Below are 13,022 nucleotides of genomic sequence, written 5' to 3'. Positions count from 1 at the left end.
ATGTAAGTTCAATAAACCACATTTCACTGCTGTTGCCTGCCACTAAGAATGATAGAATTTCCTCACTGAAATCAAGTTTCTCACTAAATTATAAGTGCAACTTATCAAAAAGAAGCCGTTCAATGCAACTATACGTTTAGTTTGCCATGAATTTAGTGATTCTAAATATGTAAAATGTAGCATTTAAGTGTTTTCCCATTCATAAAGACCAAAAGACACATACACCAAGTGCTTGCACTTGTATTTTATATTTCTAACAAAAAAACTAATTTAAGAAAGTGTGCGTTAGCAAATAAACTGGAAAAAAGTATGAGAACCATTGCTCCAACCTGGTCTAAATCTGACAGGAAGGATGTTAAAGCCTGCTTGTTACATTTATCTACTCTAGTGTGGCAGATAAAGCCTGAACACAATCCAGCCAACGATTACATTTGTCAGCACAACATAATTGGGGAAACCATTAGTACTTTACTTTACAGTATTAGTAGAAGACACGGTTGGAGAAGCTCAGTGGAGGAGGAAGTCGGGGGTGTCGGGGTGTGCCTCTACAAACCTCTAATTGTAACAGTAGCTGAAAGAAACCAATAATTCTACACACTGCTCCAGGTGTGACAGCTAATGCAACACACACACACACACAGAGTCAATTACAGAGCGGCTGTGACCCAGAGCCCTAGAATCATCACAGCATTGACTGATTCTTTCCTCGGCTACTGTTGTCATTGTGACAGCGAGTCACTTCGACAGGAAGCTGACCTACATCCCTCCACAGACACACCCACACACACACACACACACACACACACACAGTCGAGCTTGAAGATTGAGTTCTCCACAACAAAATACACTGAGTCCAAAAAATAAATAATAAAAACTGAACGTTATACTGAAATAAGAACATTAAACACACACCTACACGCACACACAACAAAGCGAGCTGCCCATCAAGGCTTCATTTGATCAATCCAGGAAGCGACCTCTATTGATGTTCCAGTCCACCGATCGGCAAGACAGCCACCTCTGATCATTAGTCAATAATGGAAAAGTACAAATCAATGGGAAAGGTGCAAACTGCCTCACAACAATAACAACCCAGAATACTGAGACTGCTGCGATTTCAAACCACAGCCAGAGGCTGATCACTGAGTGTTCAGATCAAACTCCAATTATATGCCTCAGAGACTTCCATTCTCATGCAGGATTGCGTCATTTCCTGTGGGCGTGGCCATCGGCACATGGTTTGATATCAATGACGTCTATCAGCATAAAGGTCTAGATGTTACAGTCTTATACTAATCTGTAACCAGTTAACATCACAAAATCACAGAGCTGCTGAGTTTGCAGACATTTTGAGGCCGTCAATTGAGTTAATTAATGTCAATAAAAAAAATACAACTTTAAAGTGATCAAATAGGCCCAAACAACATTCTTTATATGATACAATTCAAGTACTCAACAACATGGTCATGGTTCCAAACTTTGGCAACTATGCAACATATATAAGGCTTTCTTGTCTCCGCCTAGAATAATAAATAAATAAATAAATAAATAAATAAAAATAATTTGGATTATGTTAATATTTCACACAAATGCTGCAGTCGACAACTACACAACCAGCGACGACAACAACCGCCACCAGCTAGGTCCAACGACTTCAATCATTTATTCAACTTCATCGCCAACAGTTTTATTTCTGATCATAAAACCCACAAACAGCAGCTTTAAGACTTTACAGCAGGGAACACCCACACCAACGCAGACAGACATGTTGACATGTACCTCGGCTGTTAGTTGCAAGGTCGGCCACCTTCTGGAAGGCATCTAGGAAGGCTGCTACCGCGACAACTGTCGTCCTGGAAGACACAACGGAGGAAGGTTTGCATATAAAATAGTATTTTAAAATATATTTAATATCTTATATCTCTAGAACACTTGTTTTTGCCACTGACAGGCTCAGGTTGTTATTCTGACATTATGGCATTGTGACGATATTGTTAATTTTGAGTGTTCCAGTTTTAAGTCAATGCTGCACTAAGTGGAATTGATAAGAGCTAATCTGAGCTTTGATGTGCTTGAAGTGATAACTGTAGCATTTCAGAAATACAAGTAACTGATCAGACCTCAGTACGGCAGAAACTCAGTATTACATTTTTTTCTTGGATCGGGGAAAAAAAACTTATATATATGCTTATAAGATTCTAGTTTTTGGTCCACTAATTGGTTGTGGGATTGTGTCATATTCAGGGATAGTAAAATATTATACATTTAACTTCTAATCCTTATATAATCAGTCATATTTGCAGGTTCATTCTTATTTCTGTCTGTTCTACCAAGTGTTTCTTGTTATCAGACCCTATTTTAACATCTCACTGACCACACTCAACTGCATTAATTTAATGTCTAGCCTTGATCTTGATATGTATATAAGCAAATTTCAAGTCTCTGAAAGTAGATTTTTCATGTCATCCTAAACTGAAATCAATAGCTGCCTGAAAGGGAGGAAATCGATGGAAAGTATGGCAGAAGATCGCTGGTAATGGAAAGTATCGAGAACGGGACAAAACATGCTAAGCAAAGGTTTGGTCCTTTAATCCCAGATACAGAAGCGCTGCCTAAAATGCCAAGATGGGGTTTGGTGAGGAAGAGGAGGAGGAAGGATGCACTCTGAGTGTTTGCAATCAGCTTTGACCTCTGGTGACCTCTGGCCCAGTGCAGAATCTCTGGAGGCTGCTGCTGATCCATCGCACTGATAATGACTTTATGGTGGCATCATTAATCTCTGCCAGCCGCAGAAGGTTAATTGAGTTGTGCACATGTGTGTGTGCATGTAGTGTGTGTGTGTGTGTGTGTGTGTGTGTATAAAGGTGGATGTTGGTGGGTGGTTAATGGCTGGAAGGCGTGAGTGTATGCGTGTGGAGGTATTGTCCACGATGATTTAATGTTTAAGTGTACATTTGTATGTGCATGTTTCTTTACGTGTCTGTGTGTGTGTAACCTTCAGTGGGGGTGTGTGTGTGTGTGTGTGTGTGTCAGAGCCAGTGAACCAGGGTGTCGGAGACGAGGCGACAGAACAGGAGAGGTGAGCCTGACATTTAAACACTTAATGAAACAGACTGATTGGATTTTCATGAGCTCAGGTTATACAGACTCTCAACATGTGTGTGTCTGTGTGTATTATACCTGTGCACACACACTTCCCTTTTTTTAACATCAATGAGAGAAACGAGAAACGAAAGTGTCGGTTTTTAACACATTCTGCAGAAAAACATGAACGTGGCATCTGAAACATCACCTGCAGGTTTATAAAGAGCTGTTCTGAAGCCTCGAATTAATGGTGGAACAGAGCCGCTTCCTGCTTTTCCTGCTAACAAGTGCAAATATCAGCTGTACGAGAGGTCTATGAATGTGTTTTTTTTGGAAATGACGAAGAAACATGAGTGCTCTGGTTCCAGCGAGGCTTATCGGGATTCAGACTAAAAGGATTTATTCAAGAAGTGAAAAACTGACTTTTGTAATAAGCCCTGCAATAAGATCTTTTCTGTCTCTTTTCGTCATTAACCAAAATAACCGGGACATTTTAATGGAAATCTATTTGCTAAATATGTTAGTTTGCTACAAATCTGACAACACAAATACATAAATGCGTTGCAAACTCAGAAAAAAGCCTACAAGCTTTATTCTATTTTTACTACTGTGATTGTGTGATTTTAATATTACTGGAGATTAGGGGTCTAAGGAAATCTCGACCCGCTTGAGTATCGCAATGTTTCGCCTCTATATGGGACAGTCCTTCAATTACATTTGCATAAAACTGTTGATCAGCAATGATGATTTAAACTGGCGTCGATATTACTTGTACAAACATACAACCGAATAACATATGACCATTTGTTGGTGCTCATGGTTTTTATAAAAAGAACTGAAGGATTATATTTTATATAACAATGTGTAGTTTGTCCATATTGACAAAATGTTAAACATATATATTTGTGTAGGCAATCTAAGCAGCTTAGATACCGGGTACGACACTGCGACTCAGTGGGTTTTAAGCGGTTTTATACATCCAAACAATTTCTATAAAATCCAGACCAGGCGTCTAATTCAGATGTAGTTTATTTGTCGAAACATGCAGCCACAGCAGGCTGTCAAAGGGACCTGCGTCTTATTTTAAATGAACTGTACATCTCCCACAAAAACTTGTCCGATCAGTATTTTCACATTGTTTCTTTATAATCTGTGTTGTTTGTTGGTAAAAGTGTCACTTTTTTTCCTTGTGTTTCCCCTTTCTGAAGTGTTGTTTTTTTTAATGAGATGCATGTGTTGTTAAAGTGGTGAAGCTGGTTACTTGCATGTGATTTCTCAAGTTGAAGTGTATTGAGCTCTCGGCCACTGTTGTTTGTGTGTGCGTGTGCGTGTGCGTGTGTGTGTGTGCGCGTGCGTGTGTGCGTGTGCGTGTTACCTGAGCTGTGATTGTAGTTTGCTGGCCTTGCTGATGAAGTCGTCCCAGACAGGGTAACTGCCCTGGAGGGAGAAAGAGAAAAGAAGGCTGAGAATTTACATGAAAACAGCGTTTTCCTTTACAATGAATGTACAAACACAGAATAAAAATCTTATTATGGAAGGTTTTTTAAAATCTGCATGTAGTGTTGATTAATCATTGTCCCCTTAATAAGGTCACTATCAGACACACAGTTTGGGTTTTCTTTTCATATTTATTCATCTTAAATATACACACACTCAACTATAATACAGCCAAATAAATTCCTCCTCATAAAAAGTTTGCTCATGTACGGATCGTCAGGCTCGACCAAAACACATAAATCCTGGGCCTGGGATGCAGCAGTGAGCCAACAGACAACAAGGAGACAGATCAATACCACCGATCCATATGCCCCACCCACCCCATCCCAACTAGAGGAAGCCAAACGAGCGCCCCCAGGCATGCAAATACAGTTGGGGTCCACAGACTGGGTCTAATGTGAGACAGATACAAATAGTGAGAAGCCAAAACGCTGCAGTGCGGTACTGCTGGATGTGTGTTCAGAAAGTAGGCTGAGGCGCTGCAGCCAAACACACAAAGACAGAAGAAACTGGGGTACGCTTCTAATGTCAGCAGGAGTCCCCTGATGTTTTTAGGGGTGGGTGGGGCTTTTCTACTGCAGCGAAACATCTGAGGCACCTTCACTCACTGGATTCTGTAGAGTAGACTCAGAACTGTGTCACCAATTTAAATAAACTACTTTAAACCACATTGTAAAATACTACAAGAGTCCTAGAATTAAAAGACACTTTAAATCGACTTTTATGTCCTCTGTATGAAAATAATGTTTGGCCATGGCCACTTTTGTACAGATTGTATATAATATACTTATATTATTACTATATTATATCCAGGGGAAGCATAAGATTACTTCACAGTGCAATGCAACATGAATCAACCTCTCTCTGCCACAGCCAAAGCACTGAGCATTATACATTGTTGTTTTGGTATTTTATTTTTATGTGTACTAAAATCCCTGAATAAAGATAACTTCCTTACATTATAAGTGTTGCAGAAATAATACCCTATATTACTAAAAGTATGTGGACATCGCTGTAGCCATCATACAAATGGCATACAGTATGAGTATTGTATTAACCCTGCTTTCATGTGGTGTCAGAATAATGGTGACTGCCCCCTGAAGTCAGAACAACAACTCTTGTTGTATCATGCAGAAACATGTTGGACAAAAGTTGGGTTAATCTTTTATTCATTTACATATTGCATATACATGTTTTGCTCACATGTAATTTGTAATATGGTATTAGGTTGTAACCGTTAGTTGCTGTCCACATTAAGTGATTAGTGACTATATGAGTTTGAAAGGTTATTCATTATTACCTCTGATAACAAACACTGGAAACAGCTAATGAGCAATGAGCAATAAAATACAAAACATCTTCTTTATCGCCGTTGTTTCCACATTATGACTTAAAGCTCATGAACGCAGCAAAGCACGAAAGAACAACTTCCAGACTTGGGAAATAGGACCATCCGAGGAGCACCTGAATGCACCACGAGATGCTCTTGGGACTGTCAGGGCTTTGCACATTGTGGGCGTCGCCTTTTGTCAGCGTCACCGTCGTTCCCCTCCAACAGCCCAGCTGAGCTGAGCTGGGTGTGTTCGGCCTTGTTCTGTTTGCGAGAGTGATGCTCAGCGTCATCGCCTGGCTACCGTTGCTATGGTAACGCTGCTGCTGCTGCAGCTGCAGAGGGGCTTCAGACAGAGAAGGATTTGTGGGGAGGGGAGAGTCACACGTGCATCCATTTTCACCCAAACACACACACACACAATTTTTTCTGTGTCACACATTTGCTTTCTTTGTTTCTCTCTTTCATATTCCACACACATTTATTTTTCGTTCTTTTTTTTCTGTCCTTGATGCACACACACTCAATCTTTTAATTTTTCTCAGGCACTGTCATTTCATCTGCCTGCTCTCTATTACTCGTTCATCATGTCCTCTCTATTCCACTGTATATATACCCACATCTCATTACATCCCCTCTCTCTCTCTCTCTCTCTCTCTCTCTCTCCCTCTCCCTCTCTTGGACTCGCACCGAGGCGAGGGCAGGGCCGCTGCATCAATCAGTCACTGAGGACATAAATTGTCACCGTGGCAACAACCGGAGGCAGCAGCAGCAGTAGCAGCAGCCTGCTGGTCCTTCAGGAATCCTCTGTTTGTTTGGCTCTGTGAGCGACTGCACAGGCTTTAAAACGAGAAATCCCTGTTTGGGTTTTTCTTTATCTGTGAGATAACAACACAAATCTGATTCCCCAAACTTCACAATGTGAATGTGTAGACTCAAACTGGGGATGGTGAGATTACATGGGCAGAATCCATAAATCCACAAAGATGGATGCTACATGTGGTGCTGCCGATGAGGGGAAAGTGTGGCCTCGTTTGGTCATTTGATTTTTGTATGCTGAAATCTTACCACAGACGCTGTCATTTAACATTTCTACGAGTGTGTCATCCCTGTGGGCGTGGCTAATTCGGCACACCCCATTTGGCATGTGTGTGGTGCCAAAGTGGTCTGGCAGATGAATTGGACCTTAAAAGGAATAGTCTGACATTTTGGGAAATTGGCTTATTCGCCGCCTTGCCGAGAGTTAGAGTTAGACAAGAAGATTAACACCACTCTCATAGTTTAGCTTGTAGCTTAGCATAAAGACTGAAAAGAGCGGAGGAAGAGCTCCCTAATTAACTCATTGTACCTCTTTTGTTCAATCTGCACAAAAACTGAAGTGTAAAAATTTGGCAGTTTGTAGTTTTATACGGGGGGGGGGGTTATGTGCCGACTGGTCACCAAGGAGCGTTGCCAGGCAACCAGCTGAGACTCCAGAACGGTACTGCTCGCAGCCAAGAAATAGTCCGGCACATAGCCCCCCCCTAAAAACAGTGGATTCTTGGTTTTACACCTCGGTTTTTTGGACAGATTTAACGGACAGGCAATAATGTGTTCATTTGTGAGCTTTAGAGGTGCTGTAGGTCAATTTTGGAGAGAGCCACGCTAGCCGTTTCCCCCGTTTCCAGTTATTGTGCTAAGCTAAGCTAACGGGCTGCTGGCTGTTATTTAAGACATGAGAGTGTTTTTGATAAAAAAATAGCCAGCCATTGCAGACATTGTTGTGTGTAAAGTGTTTTATTTAAAGATTCTACTGTACATCTATATATATTTATCATGTATTGACTATGAAATGTATTTAAAGGTTCAGAGATGTGGCCTATTCATTGATTAGCCAATATTTACATCTTAACAAAATATAACAAAATGTAATAAAAGAAACGCAGTTGGACTTTGAATAAATAAAAACTTAATAATAGAATAATTGAATGGATATATTGCCTCTAAATCAGCATACAAGCTGCCTTCAACCTTTGACAGCCTATAACTTTCAAATCATAATGAATTCCCTTCAAATGTGTATATGAATATGTTAAGAAGATTTATACCATTTCACAAAACTATGATAGTGTGAGTGAATACTTGTTACAGTAGTGTCCTCAGGCATTTACTGGAAAAAAGGCCCACTTTTGGTGAACGCACCCGACACTCCAGCATAACATATCAACGAAGTCCAACCAAGTACCCAACGGCGGAATTCACCTCTTAAAACCAGAAACACTGCCCCTGACGTCAGACAGTAAATCACAATCAGAGAGCAGAGAAAGACTCAGAGAGAGTCAATGCCAACAAACAAGCACACAACATAAAACCAACAACACAGTGACCCATTTGGCCGAGGCACCAAAGCCGATACAGCAGCTCCCTCCGTGAGGTTTCCATGACGATCTCGATACTGATGCACAGCCCCCCCCCAAAAAAAAGAGAGCAGGATTATTTTAGCTCAGAGGTGATTAAGACGACGGCTCAGTCCAAGATAAATGGTGATTAGCATTCAGCTAATGCGCTCAACAGCATTACTTTAAACACACACACACACACACACACACACACCACAACAGGGTCAAAAAAGCTACAATAACTTAGCATCACAGTTGTTTTCAAAGACAACATAATTAAGAAAGTGTGTTTTTTGACGGGTTTGATGTTTACAGTAATACTTCCTGTCAATTGTCTCTCACAGGAAGAACTGGATGTCTGTTCTGGGAAACCTATGACCCCTGAGTGTACACTCAAAGAGGTCATAGGTTGGAACATGTCGACACAGAAAGTAGAATCTGAGCTTTACAGCCACCAATAAATCTAATGACTGCTGAAACGATTAGTGGATTAACCAATTAGTCAACTGACTGCCCACAATTTTGATAACATGCCAACAAACCGCACGTTCCAGATTCTCACATGTGAGGATTTGCAGATGTTTTACGTGTTTATTATAAACTCTATCTTATGGTTCTGGACTGTGGCTCAGACAAAACCTAATATCTGAAGACGTCACCTTGCACTCTGGGAACTTGTGACTGACTAGTCTACACCCCTAAAATGCTTTACCAACGTGCCACAATAATGTAATGTGTTTTGTGTTAGAACATCTTAATTTGGGGGCTTTTCCAAGCAAATATTGATATATGTGATTGTTTGCATGGATATCTCTCTATCCGCCCGTGCTCAGGAGTTGGTGGAGATCAAAGCAGAGCTATAGAGAGAGTGAATATTGGATGCAAACATAACTCAAACCGGGTAATAATGCTCCTCTGTGTCTACTGGATGTGTAGGATTTTGTAGGATCCCTATTAGCTCAATCAAAACAGAAGCTAAACTTGTTGTCCAATGACTACGTTAACAGATTAACTGTAAAACCTTCGGATGAAGTGTTTCTGAGAGTGTTTCTGCTCATCAGTGGCCAAAAATCACAAACATTGTGAGGACACTGATGTGTGCTTGTTCCAAATCCACAGCAGCAACAGTAAACCTTCAGTTCAGCGTCTATTCATCAGGGGTAAACTATGAAAGACAGTTTAGAGGCGGATGTGAAGCTCGGTGTAAAGCAGCTCACAGTGAAGAGGATGAACCACTTTCTCCTCCGGGGAAAAGCATGCAGCTCGGTTCCACTTAAACGGATCAACAGTAATGTGTCTCCTTCAATTTAACCAGCACAATGATGTGTGGATGATGAACATCGCACAGCCACACACACTCACATTTCCACAGTACGTGAACACATACAGATTTCCGACATACTGGCTGCAGGTGTAGCCGACCTGCAGGGAGGAAATGTGTGTTTGCTGGCGAGGAAATGAAAACGATGGAGGAGGCTACAAATGATAGCGCAGTTACATCAGGCCCTTAACAGAGTAACAGACCACGGCTGGTGAGACGACAAAGGTTTAATATTTGAGGATGTCACCGTGGGCTTTGGGAAACAGTGAACTGACCACACTAATCGATAAATAGAGAAACTGATTACAGATTACAACAACAGATTAATAAGCAATGAAAATAATCTTCAATTACAACATAAAAGAAAATCAGTGCCTATATCAGTGCCACCTCATTTGTTCAGGACCTTTCCAGGACGTTTTCCAGGACGTTTTACTTGACGATACAGGACAGACAGTCGTTTATGGGACGTCTTTGTTAGCTTGCCTTCGTGGCGCCCTTGGCTGTTATCACCACAGCTGATTTTATTGCTTCTTGAATAGACCTTTTTCACAGCAGTTTCATTTTACATGAAATAGTAGGGTAAACACAAACAATATCGAGTTTTTGTCCAATTTAGTGTAGCAGAGCCTTTTCCAGTGAGCCAACATGTCCTCCCCTTCACTCTGTCTGACCTGAATGGAACAGAACCTTAATTAGTATCATTGGTAAAACCTGTGTTTACCCTNNNTCAAAATGGTTGCTGTGAAAAAGGTCTATTGACTACAATTTCTTCTTCTGTTTACATGACTGGAAAACTAGTCTCTGACTTTCAGGGTTTTCAAGGGAACCAAACGGCACATGGAAATGCTGTAGATGGTCAAACGTTTGTGTTGCTAATGCCATATATATCCAACATATTCAACAAGTGCAAGCAAGGGAGACGCTAGTACCGAAGCCTGACAGGTTCCTACATGTTTGGAGAAGCCCCGTGTTACAGGTTGCTACGTTCCCGCAGTGGAAAAAGGCTATTAATCTACTACTGTTTCACATCTCATCCCTAAATGACAGACTGTGTGAGGAGTAAAAAAACTACTTAATTATTAGTGACATTATTAGTGACAGACAAGCAGGCATTCTGACTTGCAGTCATTAACCCAGTGGTTGTAAAATGTTCTCATTGTTTTCCTTTAATTAAACATAAGGATTAGGGGTGAAATGAGTCACCTGACTCCGCAGCCTGAATATCCAAACACACACACACACAAACACAATTAGAAGCATCAGAGTGGAGTCTCCTCCACAGTGACACAGTGAAATCTCTCTCCGCCCACACGTTTATGCTAACAAGGGAGAACCTGCGTCTGGCTGTCTGCGAGTCACGTGCAGGAATAAAACATCAGGCGGTCTTACAATGAGGTGCATTTTATTTCAATTATTCAGTCAGCAATTAAAGATGAAAATAAAAGTGATTGTTGTGAGTAAGTGGGTATATATATCTTCATCCTCGGTGCCATCCATTGTTGTCCAACAGCTATTAAAAACACATCAGTGAGCCACACTGGGTGACATGCAGTTTATTTTGACTCAGTCACACGTACACCATCCTGCTGCCTCAAATAAGCACTAGAGAATCAAATGTGGATGAATCCGCCGCTGAAAACAGAATTGTTCCAATACCAGTATTGGAAATGCCTCCGGTACTGCCTAAAATGCTGGATTGCTTTAGTATTGGGAAGCGGCTATTTCCCATCATTGCCTTTGTTTTACCCGGGATGGCGAAGTAATGACCTGCCCTAGTCTGATCGGCTTACTCTGATATTCTTAACCGAAACCTAACCAACCCAAACCAACAAAGGCTACGAGTAGTAGCCAATCAGAGGCAGAGTAGGGCGGGTTATGTGGCTATAAAGCAGCGAAAAAGAGTTGATTTCCAGTAGTGTAACATTAACCAACAGCTAGCTAAAGTTCAGCAATGTGACTGTCAACACTGATAATAGTACAAATTCTGTGGTATTCATTCTCTGTATGCATTTGTTCATGTTTTACCAATCTGAGCCAGAACATACAACAACGACAGCATTCATACAGCGCAGGAGCAGCTGTTTGTAAGGCACTTATGAGATCGGTACTCGGCCGATACATAGAGTTCAGGTATCGTATCGGGAAGGAAAAAATGGTATGGGAACAGCTGTTTGGGGAAGTCTACTTTATGCTTTTTCATCTGCTTTTTTTTTATCTCTGACAGTTAGATTAAGATTTAACACACAGAACCTGTGATGAGCTCATAAAATATGATGCATTGTTGGAGATTAAACTACCCAACAGTATATAAAGTAGTTCAAATGAGCTCTGCAACCATAAATTGCTCTTTTGAAATATCTTCTTCATGAATAAAACATTAAAACACAAGTCTACTCTGTTCACATTGACAGTGCTGCATCCCTCGCAGCTCCGATGTGCAGCGGCCATGTTTGTGAACACAACAGGTTAGAAAGCAGGTGGGAATCTCTACAGACACATCACTGGGGAAGCATTTCATTCATTCTGCTGTCAACGTCATTAGGAGCACCAGCTTGTTACATGTTACCACAAGATGATGAAGAGATTAAAGAGATTCATGAGAGATGAAAAAAGGAAAAGCAGAGAAAGGACTGAGGAGAGGGGAGAGAAAGAGGAGGAGAAGATAAAAGACACAAAGGAGGATGAAGAGGTAAGGAGAGCAAACTGAAGGAGAAAGAAAAGGGATAGAACAGCAACAAGGAAGGATGCTTAAAGAAAGAACGAAAATGAGGAAGAGGGGGATGTAGGAGGAGGAGAAAAGGGGGGAAGGAAGAGAAACACTACAGGGAGGTAGAAGAGGAAGCAAAGGAGGAGGAAGATGCAGAGGCAGGGGGACAATAAAAAAAGAGAATAAACAGGAGCAGAAGGGCTGGAAGATTGCATGAGGAAGAAGAGGAGGGGAAGGGAGGTGGGGCATGCTGTAGGAAAAACAGGACTGCAGGAAGAGGAGGGTGAGGAAAGGGAGGAAAGAGGACAGAACTGGCGGAGGAAGAAAGGAGGAAGAGGGTGTGGCAGATTTCCCAGACCTCCCTTTGTAAACCAACCACACCTGTTAGAAACCACCTGTCTGTTATTACGTCACCACGGAAACAGGTGTGTGTGTGTGTGTGACTCCACGGTGCCCCTCCCCCAACAACACACACGTATTGTTACCTGTGAGGACACTGTGGGCTAACCGTCACCGTTCACCACAACCTGCACATAAAGTCAACCCTCAGCAGAGCCTGAGTCAGTCTGAACCTCGCGGCCTGTTGTCCTAAATGCGGGATGAGTCATCACAATGTGAACAAGTCTGTCCCTGCAACCGCACACACACTCACACACACACACACACACACACTCACACTCACACTAAACCTGTAGACTACAA

General features: G+C 41.5%; 1 protein-coding gene across 1 annotated transcript in view; it reads right to left on the bottom strand.

Moving 5' to 3' along the window:
- LOC118342382 (protein MTSS 1-like) overlaps positions 1-13,022 on the bottom strand; it is a gene marked incomplete in the record, with an annotated part of 59,313 nt that overhangs the window by 44,263 nt on the left and 2,028 nt on the right. The window contains 2 exon segments of the mRNA XM_035680895.1: positions 1,780-1,853; positions 4,460-4,521. Of these exon segments, the coding sequence (XP_035536788.1) occupies positions 1,780-1,853; positions 4,460-4,521 (136 nt within the window).

This window comes from Morone saxatilis, unplaced genomic scaffold, assembly GCF_004916995.1.
Source record: "Morone saxatilis isolate NCDOM2014 unplaced genomic scaffold, NCSU_SB_2.0 Contig9, whole genome shotgun sequence".
Lineage (NCBI taxonomy): Eukaryota > Metazoa > Chordata > Actinopteri > Moronidae > Morone > Morone saxatilis.
This window is presented reverse-complemented; position numbering and strand designations above follow the sequence as displayed.